Source organism: Microtus oregoni, unplaced genomic scaffold, assembly GCF_018167655.1.
Source record: "Microtus oregoni isolate MIOR12 unplaced genomic scaffold, Mior012 000016F_ref0000370, whole genome shotgun sequence".
NCBI lineage: Eukaryota > Metazoa > Chordata > Mammalia > Rodentia > Cricetidae > Microtus > Microtus oregoni.
Window position 1 is genome coordinate 13,892,101 of NW_024543075.1, and position 18,381 is coordinate 13,910,481.

Below are 18,381 nucleotides of genomic sequence, written 5' to 3' on the forward strand. Positions count from 1 at the left end.
TGTGTTCAATTCACAGCAAGCACATGGTGGCGCACAACCATTTATAAGATCTGGTGCCCTCTTCTGGCCTGCAAGCATACATGCAGACAGAAAACTATATACTTAATAAATAAATAAATCGAGAGAGAGAGAGAGAGAGAGAGAGAGAGAGAGAGAGAGAGAGAAAGAGAGAGAGAGAGAGAGACAATCAAGAGAAAATCAGATGAAATTATTGGGAAGTGCTGGGTCCAAGCTGGCACTTGGATAAGGAGTTGCAGACAATTTCCCGCCACTATGAAAGTAACTATTAATCTATCAACTTTCAATGCATTATTAATTTATGATTAGTTGCTGATGTCAATATCTCCACCTGAACCTGCTCAATTCTAAAGCTTCTGTGCTATTGTCAGCTGATACTGGAAGAGTTTGTAGTGGAGAGTCATCCTGTGCCTTGTATAAGGTTTATCAGCGTCCCTGGAGGCTACCACAGATACCAGAGGCATCCCCCCCCCCCCCCCCCCGTCCCATGTGACAATCAAATTTGCTTCCTAGGGCACAAAATCAACTCCAGCTGGGAACAACCACAAAAAGATATACTTGAAAAGGGCTTTTAAGTCCCCCAAAGCAAAGTTTATACTTATGCTAATTTGCTAGCTAGACTGCTTTCAACCCTTCCCTCTCAGGGTACCTGGCCCAAGAATGTGTAGCCTGGGAGAGCAGCCAAGTCCTCCTTCTGCCCACCCAGGCTGCTCAGAGCACCCACACGAGGCCAGTGTGAATTCTGCCCCATAGTGGCGGGACTGTGGGTTCGCTGGAAATGCTCTTAGAAGCGGGTGCCCCAGTTCAACCTTAAAGCAGGTCTCAGAATAAGGATAATCAGGGGAACTTTCTCCTGCAGGCTGGAGAGCTACCTTAGGAATGGCAGTTTCATGGACCAGAACTCCTCTATACTTCCTGCAGTGGGAAAGACCCTAGCCATGACAGAGCTCATGACATCAGCAGTCACCAAGAATGAGACATGCTGCTCTCTGGTGGCAGCGGGCACGCGCAAGGAGGCCATTAGCCCATCCCATGGAGTCAGAGACGTTTTGTTCCCTGTTAGACCTCCCCAGCCTTCCACAGAAAAGGCTCGTGAGGTGAGTACTTAGCTCTTGGCCAGGGGATGAAGCCTTAGTTCCTGCTTCCTAGAAGGCTGAACCTTGAAATGTGAGCAGAGGAAACTTGGAGAGGAGTCTCTGGTTCACCAGTTAGCAACTGGTGAGTATGGGGGGGGGGGGGGGGCTTTCTGGGGAGGGAGGGCTTTCTTCTCTCTTCCACCCAACTCTATACCTTGTTCTAGCATCCACAGCTGCTTCACCAGGGCCAGAACTACTCTGTCTCTGGGAGCTTGATTCCCCCAAAAGCAGAATTTTAGAGACCATGTTATTGACAGTCTGGCTCTCAGGATATAGGGCAGGACACAGGGTCACCATGATTACCATCCCAATGATCGCTCCCATTTAGTTAGGAAAAGGCTCAAAGATAGGCAGTGTCACACCAAGCACAGAGAGATGAGTGTGGGGAGAGGACCAGTAGAGCGCCACCTAGGGGTGCCTCCCCGCAATTCCACATGGCCCATAGTTAGAAGAGGTCCACCCTTTGCAGCTGCTCTGCTATCCCTATCTAGAAATTGCTCGTAGATCTCACGCTAGGACCCACAAATCACATAACCTTGCAGCTGGCCTGAGAGTTTCCATTTCCAGTATGTCACTCTAGTGCCACTTAAGGGGATGCAGGAGGACTTGGGTAGAATAAGAGATCCACGTTTGGCTACTTCTCAGATCCCATGAAGGAGAGGCCCAGTCACACAAGTGTCATTCTGGAAGGCGCCTGGGACAAGACTTTTGATCCCACAAGACACTATGTTACAAGAGTTTCCTTTGGGTCGGGGAGAAAGGAGGATGATTGGCTAAAGTGAAAAATCAACTCTTGGGGAGGATGGGAAGTGATTTACCAGAGCAGACAACACCAACGTCTTCCTCGTGCCCACAGTTGTGGATGAACCAGCCAGCATGAGAGCACTGGCCCAGGGAGACCTCAGTCCCAAAGCACTGCACATCATCCAGAAGAATGGGGCCAGAGCCCTGACCGAAGGGGGCCTCTCCCAGGGTGGGCACGGCGACCCCGCAGCCCAGCTGCTGGCACACGACCTGTGCTTCCTTCTCGTCCCACAGATCGTCGCACACTGTGCCCCACACGCCTTCAAAATACACCTCCACTCGGCCAGAACACCTGTTAGAACCTTCCACGAGCTGCACAGGAAGCCAGTCTTCGGGAGAAAGGTAGTCTCCACCACCACCTGAGTGTTGGTGAATATAGAGTCGACTTCCCCACCAACTACCCAGGAGTACCACCTGTGTTTCCAGCACATGGCTAAAACCCCTTCCATGGACAACTTTGCAAAGCTCCCAGATACCATGTAGGATACTATTGTCCCCCATTGTACCAGGAAGGAAAAGATGACAGTAGCAACAGCTTCCTGGTGTTAGAACATTGACTAATGAGGACCAGAATGGGACTCCATAGATCTCCCTGCATCCTCATTTGAGGTCCTGTTGTGATGGGAAGCCACGAGGCTTCGCTTTGTTCTTTGCGATCCCCTTTTCCTTCTGTGCCCCAGCCTCCACCTGCTCCAGCAAGAAAATCTTCATCTACAAAGACAGAAACTACCCAACTCTGACCACTTGATATTTCAGTCTAAGAACTTGAATTCTTGGGTCATTTCCGCTGTGCCCTATGGTGTCGGATGAGGGGTGGCGGGCAAAGGCAAATGCTCAGGGAGTGCATTCCACTGTACAGGGACAGGGCTGCCCTCCACTGTCACTTGGCACTCACATTTTTGCCTGCCAGCACTTTGCTGGGTGCCTACTGCCTGTCCCAGTGTTCTCAGGGGGCAGCGAGTTTTGCTAAGAGAGTGGATAGAAACCCACCCAAGGTAGGGCTTGACTTGGTCAGTCGCTAGCTATGCAAATCTATCTATGTGGGCCACTTAGCTTCTCTTTTCCTCTTCTGCAAAAGAAAGCAGTGCATACCTTGGAGGGTGGTCGTGAGACAGAGGCAGGTGAAGTGCCTGGCACAGAGGGGGTACTTAGAGGCTTTTATTATCTCTGTTTTATGAACCAGTAATTGACAGATGAGAATTGTTCTGCATTCCCGAAACTACTTAGGGGAAGCTGTGGGAGGAGAGAGTGGAATGCTCTCCTGCTATCACCTCTTCCCAGTCACCACAGAGCAGGGCTGTCCTGGTTCCCATCTCTGAGAGAGATTGTTAAATATGAAGGTTCTGGGGTACACCCTGTCTGGGAGTAAGGCCCAAGACTTTGCATGTTCAACAAGTTCTAAAGCAGTCTTGAGTGATTCCCTGTAGTCCAACATTTAAGAATTCTCTCCGCCACTAATGTACAAGAACCATGGAGGCCGAGAAGGTTCTGGCAGTCTCTGTCTTGTGAGGCACACATAGCACTGGGGTATTCTTATTTCTGAGGATAAGTGACTGCTCATCCTACTGTGTTTGGACTGTCCATCCCCAGGGGCTTTGATGACCTTCCACCTCAAGGTACCCTTACTCCCTTGGCCACCTTTCTGCAGGCCACCCACAGGCCTTGTCTGATGAGAACTCACCATCTTGTTGCTCCACAGACATGCCTTGAATGGGGCTTCTCTTAGGCTTCCCCTTCCCCAGCTTTGCTCCGGATCCTCTGATGTCCCTCCTGTAGCAAGCTGAGATGTATCCGCCATGTTAGAGCCCTGCAGGGACCCTGAACACAGTCAACCCAGGTCCCATGGAAACCTCCAGGGTCTTGCTCCAAACCCACCACTCCCCAGGCACAGCAGAGACTGGGAATCTGAATTTGCAGCCACCCAGAGCAGGGATGCCCACCGGGAAAGGACCAGGTGCTCTGGGATCCATTTTCCTGCAGCTCCTGCCTTGAGATGCACTTGATCTTAAAATTCCCCTTTTCTGTCAGTTCTGTGTTAATTTCAGTTGACAGTTTTGCAAAGTTCCTGCACCACCAGACTGGGATGGAACTTCCACCTGAACATGTCAGACTCTAGAGATATGAATGGCAAGGACTGGGGTGAGGCTTCTGTGCAAACAAGTTTGTCGGTCAGTAAACTTTATTGTGATTTTTCTAGCCATCTGTAGTTAATGCTGAATTTTTGTTAAGGAAGTGACAGTTTACATAGAAATTCCACTGCACTTCCAGTTAATCTGCTGTTTCTAACACTTCTTGGACTGGTTTTTTACAGCAATTTTTTCCTACTTAAAAGTTTTCCTAGTCTTATTTTCATTACCTTTTTCCTCATTTGAGAAGATCTTTAGAATCATTTTTCTTAATTTTACTTTTAAAAAATTACAAATGTTTTATTTAATAGTTGCAGGTCATCATGGGCCAAGTGGTGGATACTCAGGACCCAGCAGGAAGGTCAGCGCAACCTCTGAGCCTCCCTTTCTGACTCCAATGGGGTGAGCACATCTCCCTCTCGAACGGTACCATTGACGTTTTGGGTGACAGAGTGATGTCATCCATAAATTCCACACGTACCTACGTGCACTGTCCCTGCGAACCGGGCCTGCCCAGCTCTTTGGTTACCCTAGCCAACTTGATGGGTTGCACGTGCCTAGTATCCATGATGGCAGCAATCAGGTGGAAAGCTTACTTTGTTTTGTTTTTTAATTCTTTCCTTCCTTATTTTTTATTTATTTATTTATTTATTTTGGACAATGCCACTCCCTGTAACCATGGCTGGCCTTAACTTTACAAAATCTGCATACCTCTGTCTCCAAAGCACTGGGATTAAAGGCTTGGCCCTGGTTTTTGTCTTTTAAAGTTAGGCTTGGTTATAAGAAGGTATTTATTTGGTTTCTACTAGAATTAAAACAGCAGGATTGTTGTTGGTGCTATTGTTGTGTTTTGTTGTGTTGTTTTAAACTCATTCCTGACTCTTCCTGGCCAGGAGCAATAACTTTTCTCTGATATCATTAATTCAAAGCCAGGACTGTCCCCACCGTGGTCCCCTGGTGAGTCTACCCGTCATTCAGCCCACTCTTTGCTTTAGCCATTGGGAGGTGGCTCCCTGCTTAGTAGACCACAAAGAACCCAAGCCTATGGTACTGTTGGGTCGGAGTAATTTTACAATAGCCTAACTAATGGCCAGATGTCTATAGAGAGAGCCTGCTGTGCTTTGACATTGGGTAATGCCCTGGAACATACCAAGGGTGACCCCGTCCTTTGTCCTCTTCACAGATGAGCAACCAAGTGAGGCAGTGGACAGTGCACTGAGCAGAGGTCTGAGTCAGGCTGCCAGAGATGACAGAGCTCTCAGGGTTGGTGCTGCTGGCCTTCCTGCAGTGCTCCTGGTGTGCCCCCTTTGAGTCTAAGTAGTATGCGTTCCCTGTGCTGAACTGGTTGGGAGAGGCTCTGCCATTGTTAGTATTCGTGTGTAACAGATGAGAAAGTCAGGACACAGAGGCCTGGGCGGGGTGAGCCCGTGGTTGGACACTCAGACTCTAATGCCTCTGGTCTCCGGAACATGCTCTTTATCTTGTCCACACTCCAGCTTGGCTTTTGCTCTGGCTCTCCTCCTCCCAGACACTACAGCAGGTCAGGCTTTCTCCTTTATATTTACCCAGTCTTTCCCACCGGGCCCCTTGAGACAGTCTGGAACAGCCTCTAACTTTTCATCCTCCTGCCTCAGCCTCCTGAGGCTGACACCATGCCTGGCACCAATTACTTTTCATCAATAGTATTAAAGCTTTGGGTATATTTTAGGTCTTAACTCTCTTTTGAGACAAGATCTCACTATGGAGCCATGACTGACATGGAACACTCTAGATAGACAAGACAGGCCTCAAACTCATAGGGATCTGCTCACCTCTGCCTCCTAACTCCTGGGATTGAAAGAGTGTGCCATTGAACCCAGACTCAATATTTCGAAAATATTACATACTCGTCATCTCATTAGGAACCGTCTAGTGTGTGCTAGTTAGGCCTAGCAAGTGACCAGGATTATAGGTGGTCATTGGAAAGAAGAAAAAGGAAGAAGGGAAGGAGATAGGAAGAAAGAAGAATAGTAACGGATCTCTATTGCTATTGAATAAACATGTGGCCATCCAGAATAAAGAGCTGTAAGAGTGTGTATGCTTCTGTGTGTCCATGTGTGTGCTTGTGTCTGTCTGTCTTCTCTGTTGTTAATTCAGTCACTTTCCCTAACTTCTCTTCCACTCTAGGCCTTGTCACATTAGCATCATTTTGATAACTGTACTAGGTCCTAACTATCTACTAGATAAAGATAAAAGTTCTTAGCCTGAGTTTTAAAACCCTCTGTAATTAGACCACAGCTTGCTTCCCAGCTCCGGTCTTATTGGTAGGTTGTTTTTCCCCCCAGAAAGAAACCTCATCTTGTCCACCTCTAGAACTTTTCTTGAACTATTAAAATTTCCACAGATGAACACAGCGTCCCAGCCATTCAGATCAGGCCAACCCTAAGTCATCAGCTGTGGTTCTAGATTCTAGTGAGCAAATTGCTTGAGCGCATACAAATTAACCCAAGAAAGCTGAGCACCAAGGTCCCAGGGATGCCGGCCACACAAGCATCATTTGTTCCCTGAGATCATCAGAGAACCAGTGGCCCAGGGGACATGGAAGAGACACCCGATATGCATCCAAAAAATTGACTACCCAAACAAGGCAATTTCAAATGCAGTTATTCATGCCTGTAAAATGGGCATTCTTTTCCCTTTGCTCATTGCCAAACCCATGATCCCAGACAGGATGTTTGTACGAGCAAGAATGGGCAAGAGGACCACTCTGTCCCTAGTAACATTCACTCATACTCTTCAAATACATTTCCTAAGGCTGTGAAGTGGGTGAAAGACCTGCTGTGCTGGAAACCCGAAGTGTGATCCGTGGAACATTGAGTACAGGTGGAAGGCAAGCGGAGGCAGGTTGGGCAAGGGTGTTAGTGTTACGCCACAGGTGTCGGAGAAACAGGCTGAACTTCAAGGTGGGAGAGGATAGAGGTGGTGGGAGAGGGAACATGTTCCTAAGCCAATGGCGACCGTGGGAGAATGGAAGGAAGAGTGTGAAAGAGCTTCCCCAGGTGGCAGTGATGGGACAGGCTAACCGAGAGGAGGGAGAAGACAGATGCAGAGCGCAGTCACAGGGCTGGATTCTGTGCTTGGGGGGTAAGCCACTGGTGAAGCTAGACCTGGCTGAGTTATATGATTAGAAATGCTTGCCAACAGTCAGGAAGCAGAGTGAACCACTGGGGAAAGCAATTAGAGGGGCCAGTCTGAGATGAGGCAGGCCACAGGACCAAGAAGAACAAGTATCTGAACCCACAGATGCTAAACCAGACAGAAGTCATTAGCTCAGTAAATAAAGGCTAGCAACCACCTTCCCCTAAAGAGACTGGTGCCAGGAAGGGGTTGGGTAGAACCAGGCTAGAAGGTGAGGGGAGCAAGGATCTATGACTACATGACCAGAATCTGGCTGTGGAAAAAGGGTGGCCTCCAAGGGTGTCCATAGCAGGAAGGATTAAATCAACAGCCATCCGTTCGCTTGTTCAGTGTCTCACTAAACAGCTCAGACTGGTCTTGGATTTACAGCCCTGCCTCAAACTCCTGGACGCTATAACAGGGGTCACCACTGGGCCCAGCTCCAGCCTCTGTATGGGGAGATGAGCCCTATTGCTGGGGTCTGAACCTAGGACCATACGCAGGCCAAGCTTGTACTCTACCACTGGGCTACACCAGCTCTTGGTCTTTCATATGGAAAACTGACAATCTCCAGTCTTGGGTAAGACATACTGCAACTCCACGCATGCCCAGCCTGAAGCTGTCCCCACTCCTCTTCTACAGAGCTCCAGGGCAGCCAGCAGTGGGGACAGATGGTGTCTTGCCTGTTTGATCTGGAGTGTTTGGGAAGTATTCATTGGAAATACGAGTTAATGAGCCAGGGATGAGGGAAGATTTGAGGAGGACTAGGCAAGGAGATAACAGATACTCCAGGAAGGAGGGTCAGATTGAGAACAGTGGGTGAGAACAACAAGGTAAGGTCCTTCAGGATGGGAACCCGGAGGAAAGTGTTTGAAGCAGGTTGGCCTTGTGTGTTGAGTGTTTGTGAATGAAGGTATGTAATGAAAGTGTATGTGTGAGTGCATGGATATGAATGAATGTGTGTATGTGTGAAAGAATGTGAGGATGTGAATGAATGTGTCAACGTGTGAGGATGTGAGTGTGGGTATGTGTGCTGGCTAGTAATGTCGACTTGACACAAGCTAGAATCATCTGAGAGGAGGGAACCTCCACTGAGAACTTGCACCTAGAAGACTGGGCTGTATGCAAACCTGTAGGGCATTTCCTTCATTAGTGATTGATGCAGGAGGGCCCAGTCTGTTGTGAGTGGTGTCATCCCTGGGCTGGTGGTCTGGGTTCTATAAGAAAGCAGACTGAGCAAGCCGGTAAGCAGCACTCCTCCATGGCCTCTGCATCAGTCCCTACAGGTTCTGCCCTGTTTGAATTCTTGCCCTAACCTTCCTTCAACAATGAGCTGTGATTTGGAAGTCTACAGTGAAATAAACCCTTTCCTCCCCAAGCTTTTTGGGGGTCATGGTGTTTCATCCCAGCAGTAGTACCTAAGACAGTATGAGTGAACGCATGCGTGGGTGTTTGGTCAGTGTGAGTACTTCTATCCCAGGTCCACAATGCATTCAGCAGGGCAGTGTGACATTTGTTTGGTATTTGAGGTACACAGGACAGCAGGTAGGCACCCTTCAGTAGCATAGCTGGAAGAAGTCGGTTGACCACAATTACTTTGTAGAGATTGTTTTCCTATTTACACTGGAGAGTATTGTGAGCTGAAGCTTCCAGAAAAAAAAAATAGGACACTTGTGTCAATGTCAAAGTGTCCACAAGGTTGGCTAGAACTTCATGACTGAATAGCTGGAAGATTGAAGATCCATAATCAAAACCATCCTGTGCTATTGTTAATCCCCTTAAGAGCGGTTTATCACACACCTTCTGCATTTAACGCAACATCCTTTCTGCATATCGGCTAACCCCTGGAATATATTCTTAGCATACCACTATCTCCCACCAACTCAAAAGCTAGAAATATCATCAGACTGCACTGGGTCCTAAAGTAAAGATTGATCCGCTGGGTTAGAACTGTGCTACACTTTATCGCCACCAACAGCCTTCTTAGGTGACCACTAAGTTGCCCTTTGTACTGTTCATGTGAATTGTCCCAGTAACACCCAAGGCTCCGGTGATCTGCAAGCTCCACAAATCCCTTCTATCAGTACGTGACCTTCGGGGAGCTGGACTGCGTCCCTCGGTGGTTATTTTTGGAAGGTCATACTGGCCCCATTGTCTATTGGGCTCTTGTGCAATCGTTAGGAGCCAGGCAAAGCCTATTGCACCATATCATGTCACTAATCCTCGGCTCCTTGGAAGCTCAAGCACACCCCAACCTGAAAGCTGTAGAATGACCCACGCGTTTCAGGGAAGAGGTTCAGCAAGATCATGGGCAGGGACAGAAAGGTTGCAAAGGGCATGAAGATAAAGGAGGCACCAGGGGTTAGAGGGAAAAACAGTCCCGTTGATAACTGAGACTTGCAAGTAGTGTGTCTACCAGAGCTGCCGAGCTGCTCAAATATCCTTAGGTGTGCAGAACTCGGGTGAAAAGAAATAGCACATAATCCTCTTATTTTTGTTTTGGGGGAAACTTGTGGGCAGAGGGGCTCAGGGCATGACGTTCTTGCTCATTGCCTTTCTGCAGCGTTGGGAGCTGCAGCATGAGGCCATAGAACAGAACAGTGTGTTCTGTTGAATATGGCAGACATCTCTAGCACTTAGTAGGACGTTAGCAAACTTCAGAGAGAACAGAAGCAGGGCAGAGGGGTAACTGGCTTCCTCCAGGGATCCTTCTGAAGTAATCACAGCCCTCACTGGGAGGACTTTTCTTTTTTTTAATTAATTAATTTATTGATTGATTAATTAAAGATTTCTTTCTCCTCCCCGCCACCGCCTCACATTTCCCTCCCCCTCCCCCGACCAAGTCCCCCTCCCTCATCAGCTCAAAGAGCAATCAGGGTTCCCTGACCTGTGGGAAGTTCAAGGACCACACACCTCCATCCAGGTCTAGTAAGGTGAGCATCCAAACTGCCTAGGCTCCCCCAAAGCCAGTACATGCAGTAGGATCAAAAACCCATTGCCATTGTTCTTGAGATCTCAGTAGTCCTGGGAGGACTTTTCTTACTGAGGTTTGGGTTTCAGTGCGATGAATGTTGAGGTTTGGGGAAAGTTAGGACCAACCAATCAACCAAGATTGATTCTTATGTGGGGGACCCACTCTGTTGTTCCTAGTGTTTTATAAGGGGGCTCCCAGAACACATTCTTAAGAGAACCACTGAATTTGGGAGCCACTGATCCCCCTCCCCAAGCTCTCAGAAATCGTTAAACTTGCCCCAGACTAAGAATTACCTTTCCATTTCCCACCCCCATGCCCACACTCAACCCTTTCTACACTTGGTTCTAAACAGGCCTGGTCATAGCCCAGGAGCACTTCCCAAAAGTAGCCCCCACTGTGGCTAGGGGCAAATCTCACTGGGGCGCCTTCTGGATGGGTCAGGAGTCATTTCCACCCCAGCTTAGGTTGACATCCCCAGAGCCAACACTGTCACTTTGAATACAGTCAACTTCAGCATCACCTTTGCCATGGGGGAGGTAAATGATTAGAACTGTGACTCCTCCCAGAACATTCCAAAAGTTCTTAAGTGCCACGAAGCCCCACAGTTCCCACATACCACTGGCATAGTTCACAGACCCCAGTGTTTACCATGAACAACAGTTTGTTACCCATGGAGGAAAAAAAAAGAAAAGGAATCTTAGTTGAATCTATTACTTGAAAATTACTACTGAGGGGCTGGGGCGGGAACTCAGAAGCTAAGAGCATGTGCTACTCTTGTCAGAGACCCGAGTTCAGTTCCCAGCACATGCATGGAGCCGCTCACAATGCCCTCTCACTCCAGCTCCAGGCTTCTTCTCTCCAAGCTTCTGCGGGCACAGCACTCAGGTGCACATACCCACACACAGACAGATACATGCAACTAAAAGAAAAGAAAGAAAAAGTAGCTACTGAGATAGTGAAAGGGGAGAATATCCCAATTTCCTGGGGGAACTTGGAGAATGGAGCTGTTATGGCTAAGTGTTACATCCTGCCTCTGAGATTCGGTTGTTTTATTTCTTCATTTGAGATATACAGTTTGTAATTCGCAGCATCTACATCAGCAGTTAGATTGATGAACGTTTTCTGTGTCTGAGGGATGCTTCCAAGGACTCGTACCAACATCATTTCCTTAAATCTACCTGATGGTGTTATACACCGTTGTCTTTTGTAGGAGAGGGTGCAGCAGCCGGGGATTCAAAACTTGTGCCGTGTTCCTAGGGCTAGAGCATGCTCATTAGGGCTTGAACGCTCTAGCGCAGTGGTTCTCAGCCCGCCTAATGCTTCAACCCTTTAATACAGTTCCTCAGGCTGTGATGATCCCCCCCAACCATAAAATTATTTTGTTGCTACTCCATAACTATAATTTTGCTACTGTTATGAATCATAATGTAAGCATCTGTATTTTCCAATGGCCTTAGGCGACCTCTATGAAAGAGTCATTAGACTCCCTGGTGGGATGGTGGCCCACAGGTTGAGAACTGCTACTCTCGATCTGATCTGCGTGTCTCCAGTCTGCATTCCCAGGCACAAATATTATAGGATGTGTAGATTATAAAGATGAAACAAGGTATCCAAGAAATAATGAAATTTTTCTTTTTGCCCTAGTACAAACAACTTACCTGTTTTTTAATAGTGGGACTATTACATAAACATATGCATACAATTATCTATAATCAAGCTATTTGTTTTGGGGAGTATTTCCAAATATCCATTTGCTTACTTTCTCATTTATACTTAAGGGAGAAACCTAAACAATAAAAGCCTTTAATATTTTCCCCCAAAGCCACTAAACAATGACAAAAATAATCAAGATTATGTAAATGTTTCAAGTTAGTTTAGTCTCAAATTAAAAGTTCCTTAAGTAGATTAGCAGAGAATACACATTAAAACCAAGAATTTCAAAGGGGTCAATCTGGCTTTCCTAAAATACTGATTTTTCAGGAAAGAAACCTTTTTAAGTCAAATCCAGATAATTTTATGTCATATCAAATATTTCAAGTCAGGGTATTTAACTGGCATTTTCCAGAGCTATTCAACACTAGAAAAGAAATACCAGCTATAATACAATATTCTTAGGGAGTGCTAGACACCAAAATATGAACACATGAGCCAAAGAACATTTAAGGGTCCTTCATTGGTTCATCTAGGCCAATAGCCTTCTTTATTTCCCTCCAGAATCCTACAAACAGAGCCACACGGTCTACAAAAACAGTCAACTGACTGATGCTTTGATCACAAAAAAAACAAATCTCCCATAAAATATTTGATTCGATTCCCATAAACTGGATCAAGGTGGTGTGCAGCTGGTCACAACAGGATCTCATCACTGCTCGGATTATGGTAAAGAGAGTCGTCACTCCCTTGCTTAACTGTAAGCTGGGGCCTCAGAGGACAAGGGACAAATAACCACACTTTCTCTCTCCAGTTTGTTACAAGGCATTAGCTGTATAAAGAGCCCTGGGGTATTGGCTGTGTACCTGCTTCAGGAAGAATCACACCGCAGAAGAACAGCAGCCAAAGTAGGCAGGTGTGGCAGCCCATGTTGGGGGGCTTCCAGCTCCTGGCTAGCCTCAAGCTGCAGCTTTATATCCTCTCCAGGCTCCCTGGTGGGAGTGGCCTGGCAACTTGATGCTCTTCTCCAGCTTGAACTAACTGGCAGGGGTCCAGAGCAGGACACAGCAACACGTTTGCTTTGGCGTCTTGCATGTTTGCTCTGGGGAGCAAGAGTGGTTTGACCTGTTAGCTACATCCCATTAGAGCAGCTGGAAGTCAGTCCTTAGCTGTGTACTGGCTCCTGGCCTGGCAAATGGACGCCTCTAGGCCCTCGGGGAAGAAAAGCTAGGAGGAGCCTAGAGCCTCCCTGGGGTGTCATCTCCTGTAGCAAATGGCTGTCCCCAATGCAAAAGGCCTCAAGAATCCTGTTTATCACTCGATGCCCACCTTCTACCTCTCTCCTTTTCTTGACATTCCCCATTAGTCTACAGTGATCTACACATCCTTCATCTCTAACTCCCATAGTGCTCATTAAGTGTGTGCATTTATCAACACTCAATACATTCTGCCTTGGTCCTTATTGCTTGCCTTCCAGTCTGATTTCTTCCATGGCCTATTCTAGTTTATTTTCCATTACTGTGATAAACACAGGGTCTATTTCACCTTACAGCCTGTATCATTGGGGGGAAGTCATGGCATGAACTCAAGCAGGGCAGGACGTGGAGGCAGGACCTGAAGCAGAGGCCATAAAGGAATGATACTAACTGGATTTGCTTTCTACACAACTCAGGACCACCTGCCCAGGCGTAGCACCACCCAGAATGAACCGGCCTTCCCACATCAATCATTAATCAAGAAAACACCGCGCAGGTTGGTCTACAGGTCAATCTGATAGACACATTTTGTTTTTTCAGTTAAGGTTCATGCTTCCCAGATGACTGTAGCTTGTGTCTAGTTGATAAAAGCTAACCAGCATAGGCCCATAAGCTTTTCAAGGCAGGGATTTTCTTCATATTGTTGTAGTCTTATTTATGACATGCTTAGCACAATGCCTTCTACCTAAATATCTGTTGGATTTTAACTACTACTTCCTTCATAGGCAATTTCTCTCTACCTGAATCAGTAACCAGAATCCTCTGCCCCTGACCTTCTGGTTCATAGCACACACTCCAGAGCCTGTCTGACTTACAGGGGTGAAATATATGAGCAGAGGTAAAAGACTAGAATATTCTTAAGTCATACATTAGGAAAAGGAATAGCAGGGAATAATCTGCCCAATCTGAAAACTCCTGTCTTCCTTTTAGGACTGTCCTACCAGTTGGGTGACTCAAATGGGTTCGTCACCATGGTCAACTGAAACAGCTTCTGAGTCTCCACGGTGAGTGCTCTGCTAAAAACGGCCAACTCCACACCTGGTTAGGATGGCAAAATTAGGGCCTTGTACAATAAGGAGAGAGCCTGGGACTTGGATTTTAAAGGCTGGCTCTCGGGGCTCAGGATTTAGCTTAGTGGCAGAGTACTCACCTAGCGTGCCCTGGGGTCCATCTCCAGCACTGTAAATTAGATAAATAAGTGCTTTTTAAAAAGCCTTGGCTCTTGTGCCTGACACTGTGATTTGGTCCAAATCATCTTAGATTCCCAGAGTCTTCGTTTTCTGATCTGAAATAGTGGCTTACAGCATCTGCTGGAAGGACCATTATCTCACAGCATTTGCTGGAAGGACCAGTAGCTCACAGCATCCACTGGAAGGACTAGTGGCTCACAGCATCTGTTGGAAGGACCAGTGGCTCACAGCAACCACTGGAAGGACCAGTGGCTCACAGCATCCTCTGGAAGGACCAGTGGCTCACATCATCTGCTGGAAGGACCAAATTGTTGGTATAGAAACGAAGAGCACATGATGCCAACAAGACGTCCATTGTCTCTCTTCTTGTGTTGTTTTTGAAATAAGTTGTTACTTTGTAGCCCAGGCTTGCCTCAAAATCATGGCAATCCTCCTGCCTCTGACACTGAGTGCTAGGATTACAAACATAAACCACTTCTTCCAGCACTACTTAGCCATAGAAATCCTATCTAGAGATTTTGAGCTTTTCTCATCGTTCTCAATGCTATTAAGTCATTGAATAAACTCAAATTTGACCAAGTATGAAGTGAGAAGTGGTGTTTAGTCAGACATAACTGTGGTTAGTACATTTCACAGGCCCACAAAGAATCTCTGGGCTTATTCTGAGTCAGCATGTCTCTAGAGGTCTCATGCTAGAGGCAGTCTACAGAATCATACAGCAACCTGACTGAGAAGGCACAGCCTTGCCAAGCACGGCCCTGGTGGATTCAAGATCACCTCTTCCTTCCTTCCAAGTGTCAGCTGAGAAGCATCAGGAAGTCTGCTATAGACAGAGACTGCTAGTTCATTCCCAGTCTCCCAGACCCTAAATAACCACACAGAAACTGTATTCATTAAAACATTGCTTGGCCAATCACTTAGGAGTATTGCTAGCTAGCTCTTATATCTTAAACTAACCCATCACCACAATGTTGCGGCCTACTGGCAAGGTTCCAACAGGCTCCTGAAGGCATCTTTCTCCTTAGGCAGCTACGTGGCATCTCTCTGACTCCACTTATTCTCTCTGTACATCTCTGTTTGGATTTTCTGCCTGGCTTTATTCTGTTAAGTCATTGGCTGAAAGCAGTTTCTTTCTTAACCAATATCAATAAAACATATTAACAGCAGACAGAGGGGAATCCCACATCAGTCTGTGGCTCTGAATTTTGGCTTCTGTTCACACTGCCATCCATGCAGCATACATTTAGTCATGTACTTTCTTCAGACATGATCATCCATCTATGTCCATGCTTGGTGAGATGTCTGTGTCCCTCTGTGTAGTGATGAGGTAAGCAGGCCTGCTTTTCGTCTCACCCGGCTCCCGCACAGCTAGCTTTACACCCGAAATAACAACACACAAATTGTATTCATTTAAACACTGCCTGGCCCATTAGTTCTAGCCTCTTCTTGGCTATTTCTCATATCTTGATTAACCCATTTCTAATAATTTGTGTAGCACCACGAGGTGATGACTTACCGGGAAAAATTCAGCATGTCTGACCTGGCGGCTGGCTCCATCACGTCTGGCTGAGGCGTCTTACCTCGCTGCCTTCTTCCTCCCAGCATTCTGTTCTGTCTTCCCCGCCTACCTGTGTTCTGACCTATCAGGCCAAGCAGTTTTCTTTATTAATCAACCAATGAAACAACAGATAGATAAAGACCCTTCTACATCACCTCTGCAGTCTTAGGTGGGAGGGCGCTTGCTGTTGCCTTCAGCATCCTATTCTTGGCTTTCATACCATGTCCTACTTGGCCTTCTAGCACACCACCAAGCACCTTTTCTCTCCCTCCTCAGATGCTCTCAGAATTTCTAGGGAATGAAGCACTTCAGGGGCTGCCCTGACCCTCTGTCTTTTCTCTGACCTTCACCCTGCAGGACAACAGAGCACTCTGGCAAGCGTGGCATCTCTCAATTCAGATCTCCAACTTATCCATGTGTCGTGATGTTCTGTGGGTATCAGAGACCTTCCAGCATCAACCATTCTTTCCATTCGTGCCCACTGGATGCTAGGAAAAACGTGGCATTAATTCCATGTTTCCTACTCTGCGTTCTCAGACACTAAGTATGGTGCTTTTACTTTCTACTGCCGTTGATCTTGGAAGTGACACAGGGCAAAATAAGGTGGTAACAAAGCTAGATCTGTTTTCATGATCCCACTAGAAAAGGGGAGTTAGGGTGTCACATCAGCTGGGCCTGGGATGCAGAATCTGCCATCTGTGCCATCATTTCAGCGCCTAAGCACTCTGTCTCCCATACAGGACAGTGACAAAGATTTCGAGTCGGTGTAAACCATGGAAAACAGGGACAGTGGGGTGCGGAGATAGCTCAGTCAGTGAAGTGTTTGCCTTAAAGGCATGGAAGCCTGAGTTTAATCCCCAGAACCTACTTGTGTTTTAGATCAAGAAAACAAACAAAAGAACAGTCAGGCATGGTAATGTGGGTTTGTAATCCCAGCAATGGGAAGGTAAAGACAGGCAGATCTCTGGAACCTGTTGGCCAGTCTAGCCCAGCTTATCACAGTAAGACCCAAAGCTTGGCAGAATAAAGGAATAAAAGCAGAAGCTGCCTTCTGGCCTTCACATGTGCTTGTGTATGCATGCACACTTACATATGCATGTACACACACACACACCACACACACATAGTAAGAGCATCCAAAGAGAGCTTAAAGATAAATGATAAAGGCCAATTCTATGTTTTCATTAAGAACAATGGAAAATGAATGCATCTCTCAGCCCTCATTCTAGAAGCTTCTCCTTGCAGCAGACAGCAATTGACACAGAGAACCTCACGATGGTCCATGAGCACAGAACAGGAGCCTGTGGACTGGTGAGCCTTAAACGGCAGGTATTCACCCCACCCCTCCCATCAAAGCTCAGGTAGCTTTGGAAAAGCAGGGCAGAGCTGAGAGATTGCAAGAGCCTGAGGCAATGATAAGAAAACCGTTTTTTCCACCCACAACATGGCAGTTGCGTGTATGAACCCACAGTGATGGTTACAGCGTATATGAGAACTGTACCAACCCCATGCCAGACAGGATCCCAGCAGGGAGAAGGGAAGTGGACATAAAATCCCACCTGAGGAGCTATGGACAATTGATAGCTACAGAGCGGAGACTCGGTATCCTTTAAGGATGTGATCCCTGATAGCTCGACCACGCTCTAGGGAAGGTCCCATTCCCAAGAGGAGTTGGGCAACATGAGCTGGATCGGACTGAGGAAGAAAACTCAAAGTTGGGAGGATGGAGAGGACAGGGTGGAGGGGTGGCTATGGGAGCTGTTGGGAGAGGAATGTGAATACGATTAAAATACATTATATGAAATTCTCAAAGAATAAAAACACTATTTTAAAAAGAACAATGCCCCCCCCCAAGATCTAATATAAGCATGAAATGTCCTGTGTGGAAGGTATTTGATGTATTTTTACTACATTAAGTATTAAGAAGTTGAATTTTACATAAACAAACTGGCCTAAGCCTTGAATAGCCCATCCATGAGGAGTAGATTTTTGGAAGGGTTTAGATGCTATGATGAGTCATCTGAGCCTTCTATTAAGATCAGTTCCAACCTGGGGAAGTGGTTCAGTATTTAAAACGTTTGCTATACAAGTAACAGGATGGGAGTTTGGAACTGTAGAGCCCCCATAAATACTAGGTAGCCTGCTTGTAATTCTAGCCTTGGAAGGTTCACACAGGGTGATGGGGGAATCTCCAGAGCAAGAGCAAGCTGGTTCACGAGAGCATCCCTATCAATGAGCTCTGGGTTCGATTGAGGGGTCCTGCCTTAAAAAAAAAGTGAAAGAGCAACAGAGGTAGATTCCTGACGTCAACCTTGGGCCTCCACACACAGGTACATCTGTGCCCACTTACATATGTGCACCCACCACACACACAAACAGAAGAAGGAGAGGAGGAGGGGAGGGGGACGAGGACATGGGGATGACTGGTTCCTGCCAGGCTTCTATGGGAGGGGGAGCAGTTCCCTTGAGAGATTCAGCCCACAGCCCTCTCCTATCTGGCTGCATAGTGTTTA

At 46.9% G+C, this 18,381-nt stretch overlaps 1 protein-coding gene and 1 pseudogene across 1 annotated transcript in view; both read right to left on the bottom strand.

Annotated features, from left to right (window-relative positions):
* LOC121457655 (deleted in malignant brain tumors 1 protein-like) overlaps positions 1–12,794 on the bottom strand; it is a 120,301-nt gene extending 107,507 nt beyond the window's left edge. The window contains 1 exon segment of the mRNA XM_041666567.1: positions 12,731–12,794. Coding sequence (XP_041522501.1) covers positions 12,731–12,794 — 64 coding nt within the window.
* On the bottom strand, positions 4,447–4,652 carry LOC121457584 (annotated as a pseudogene).
* Positions 12,795–18,381: the final 5,587 nt, after the last annotated feature.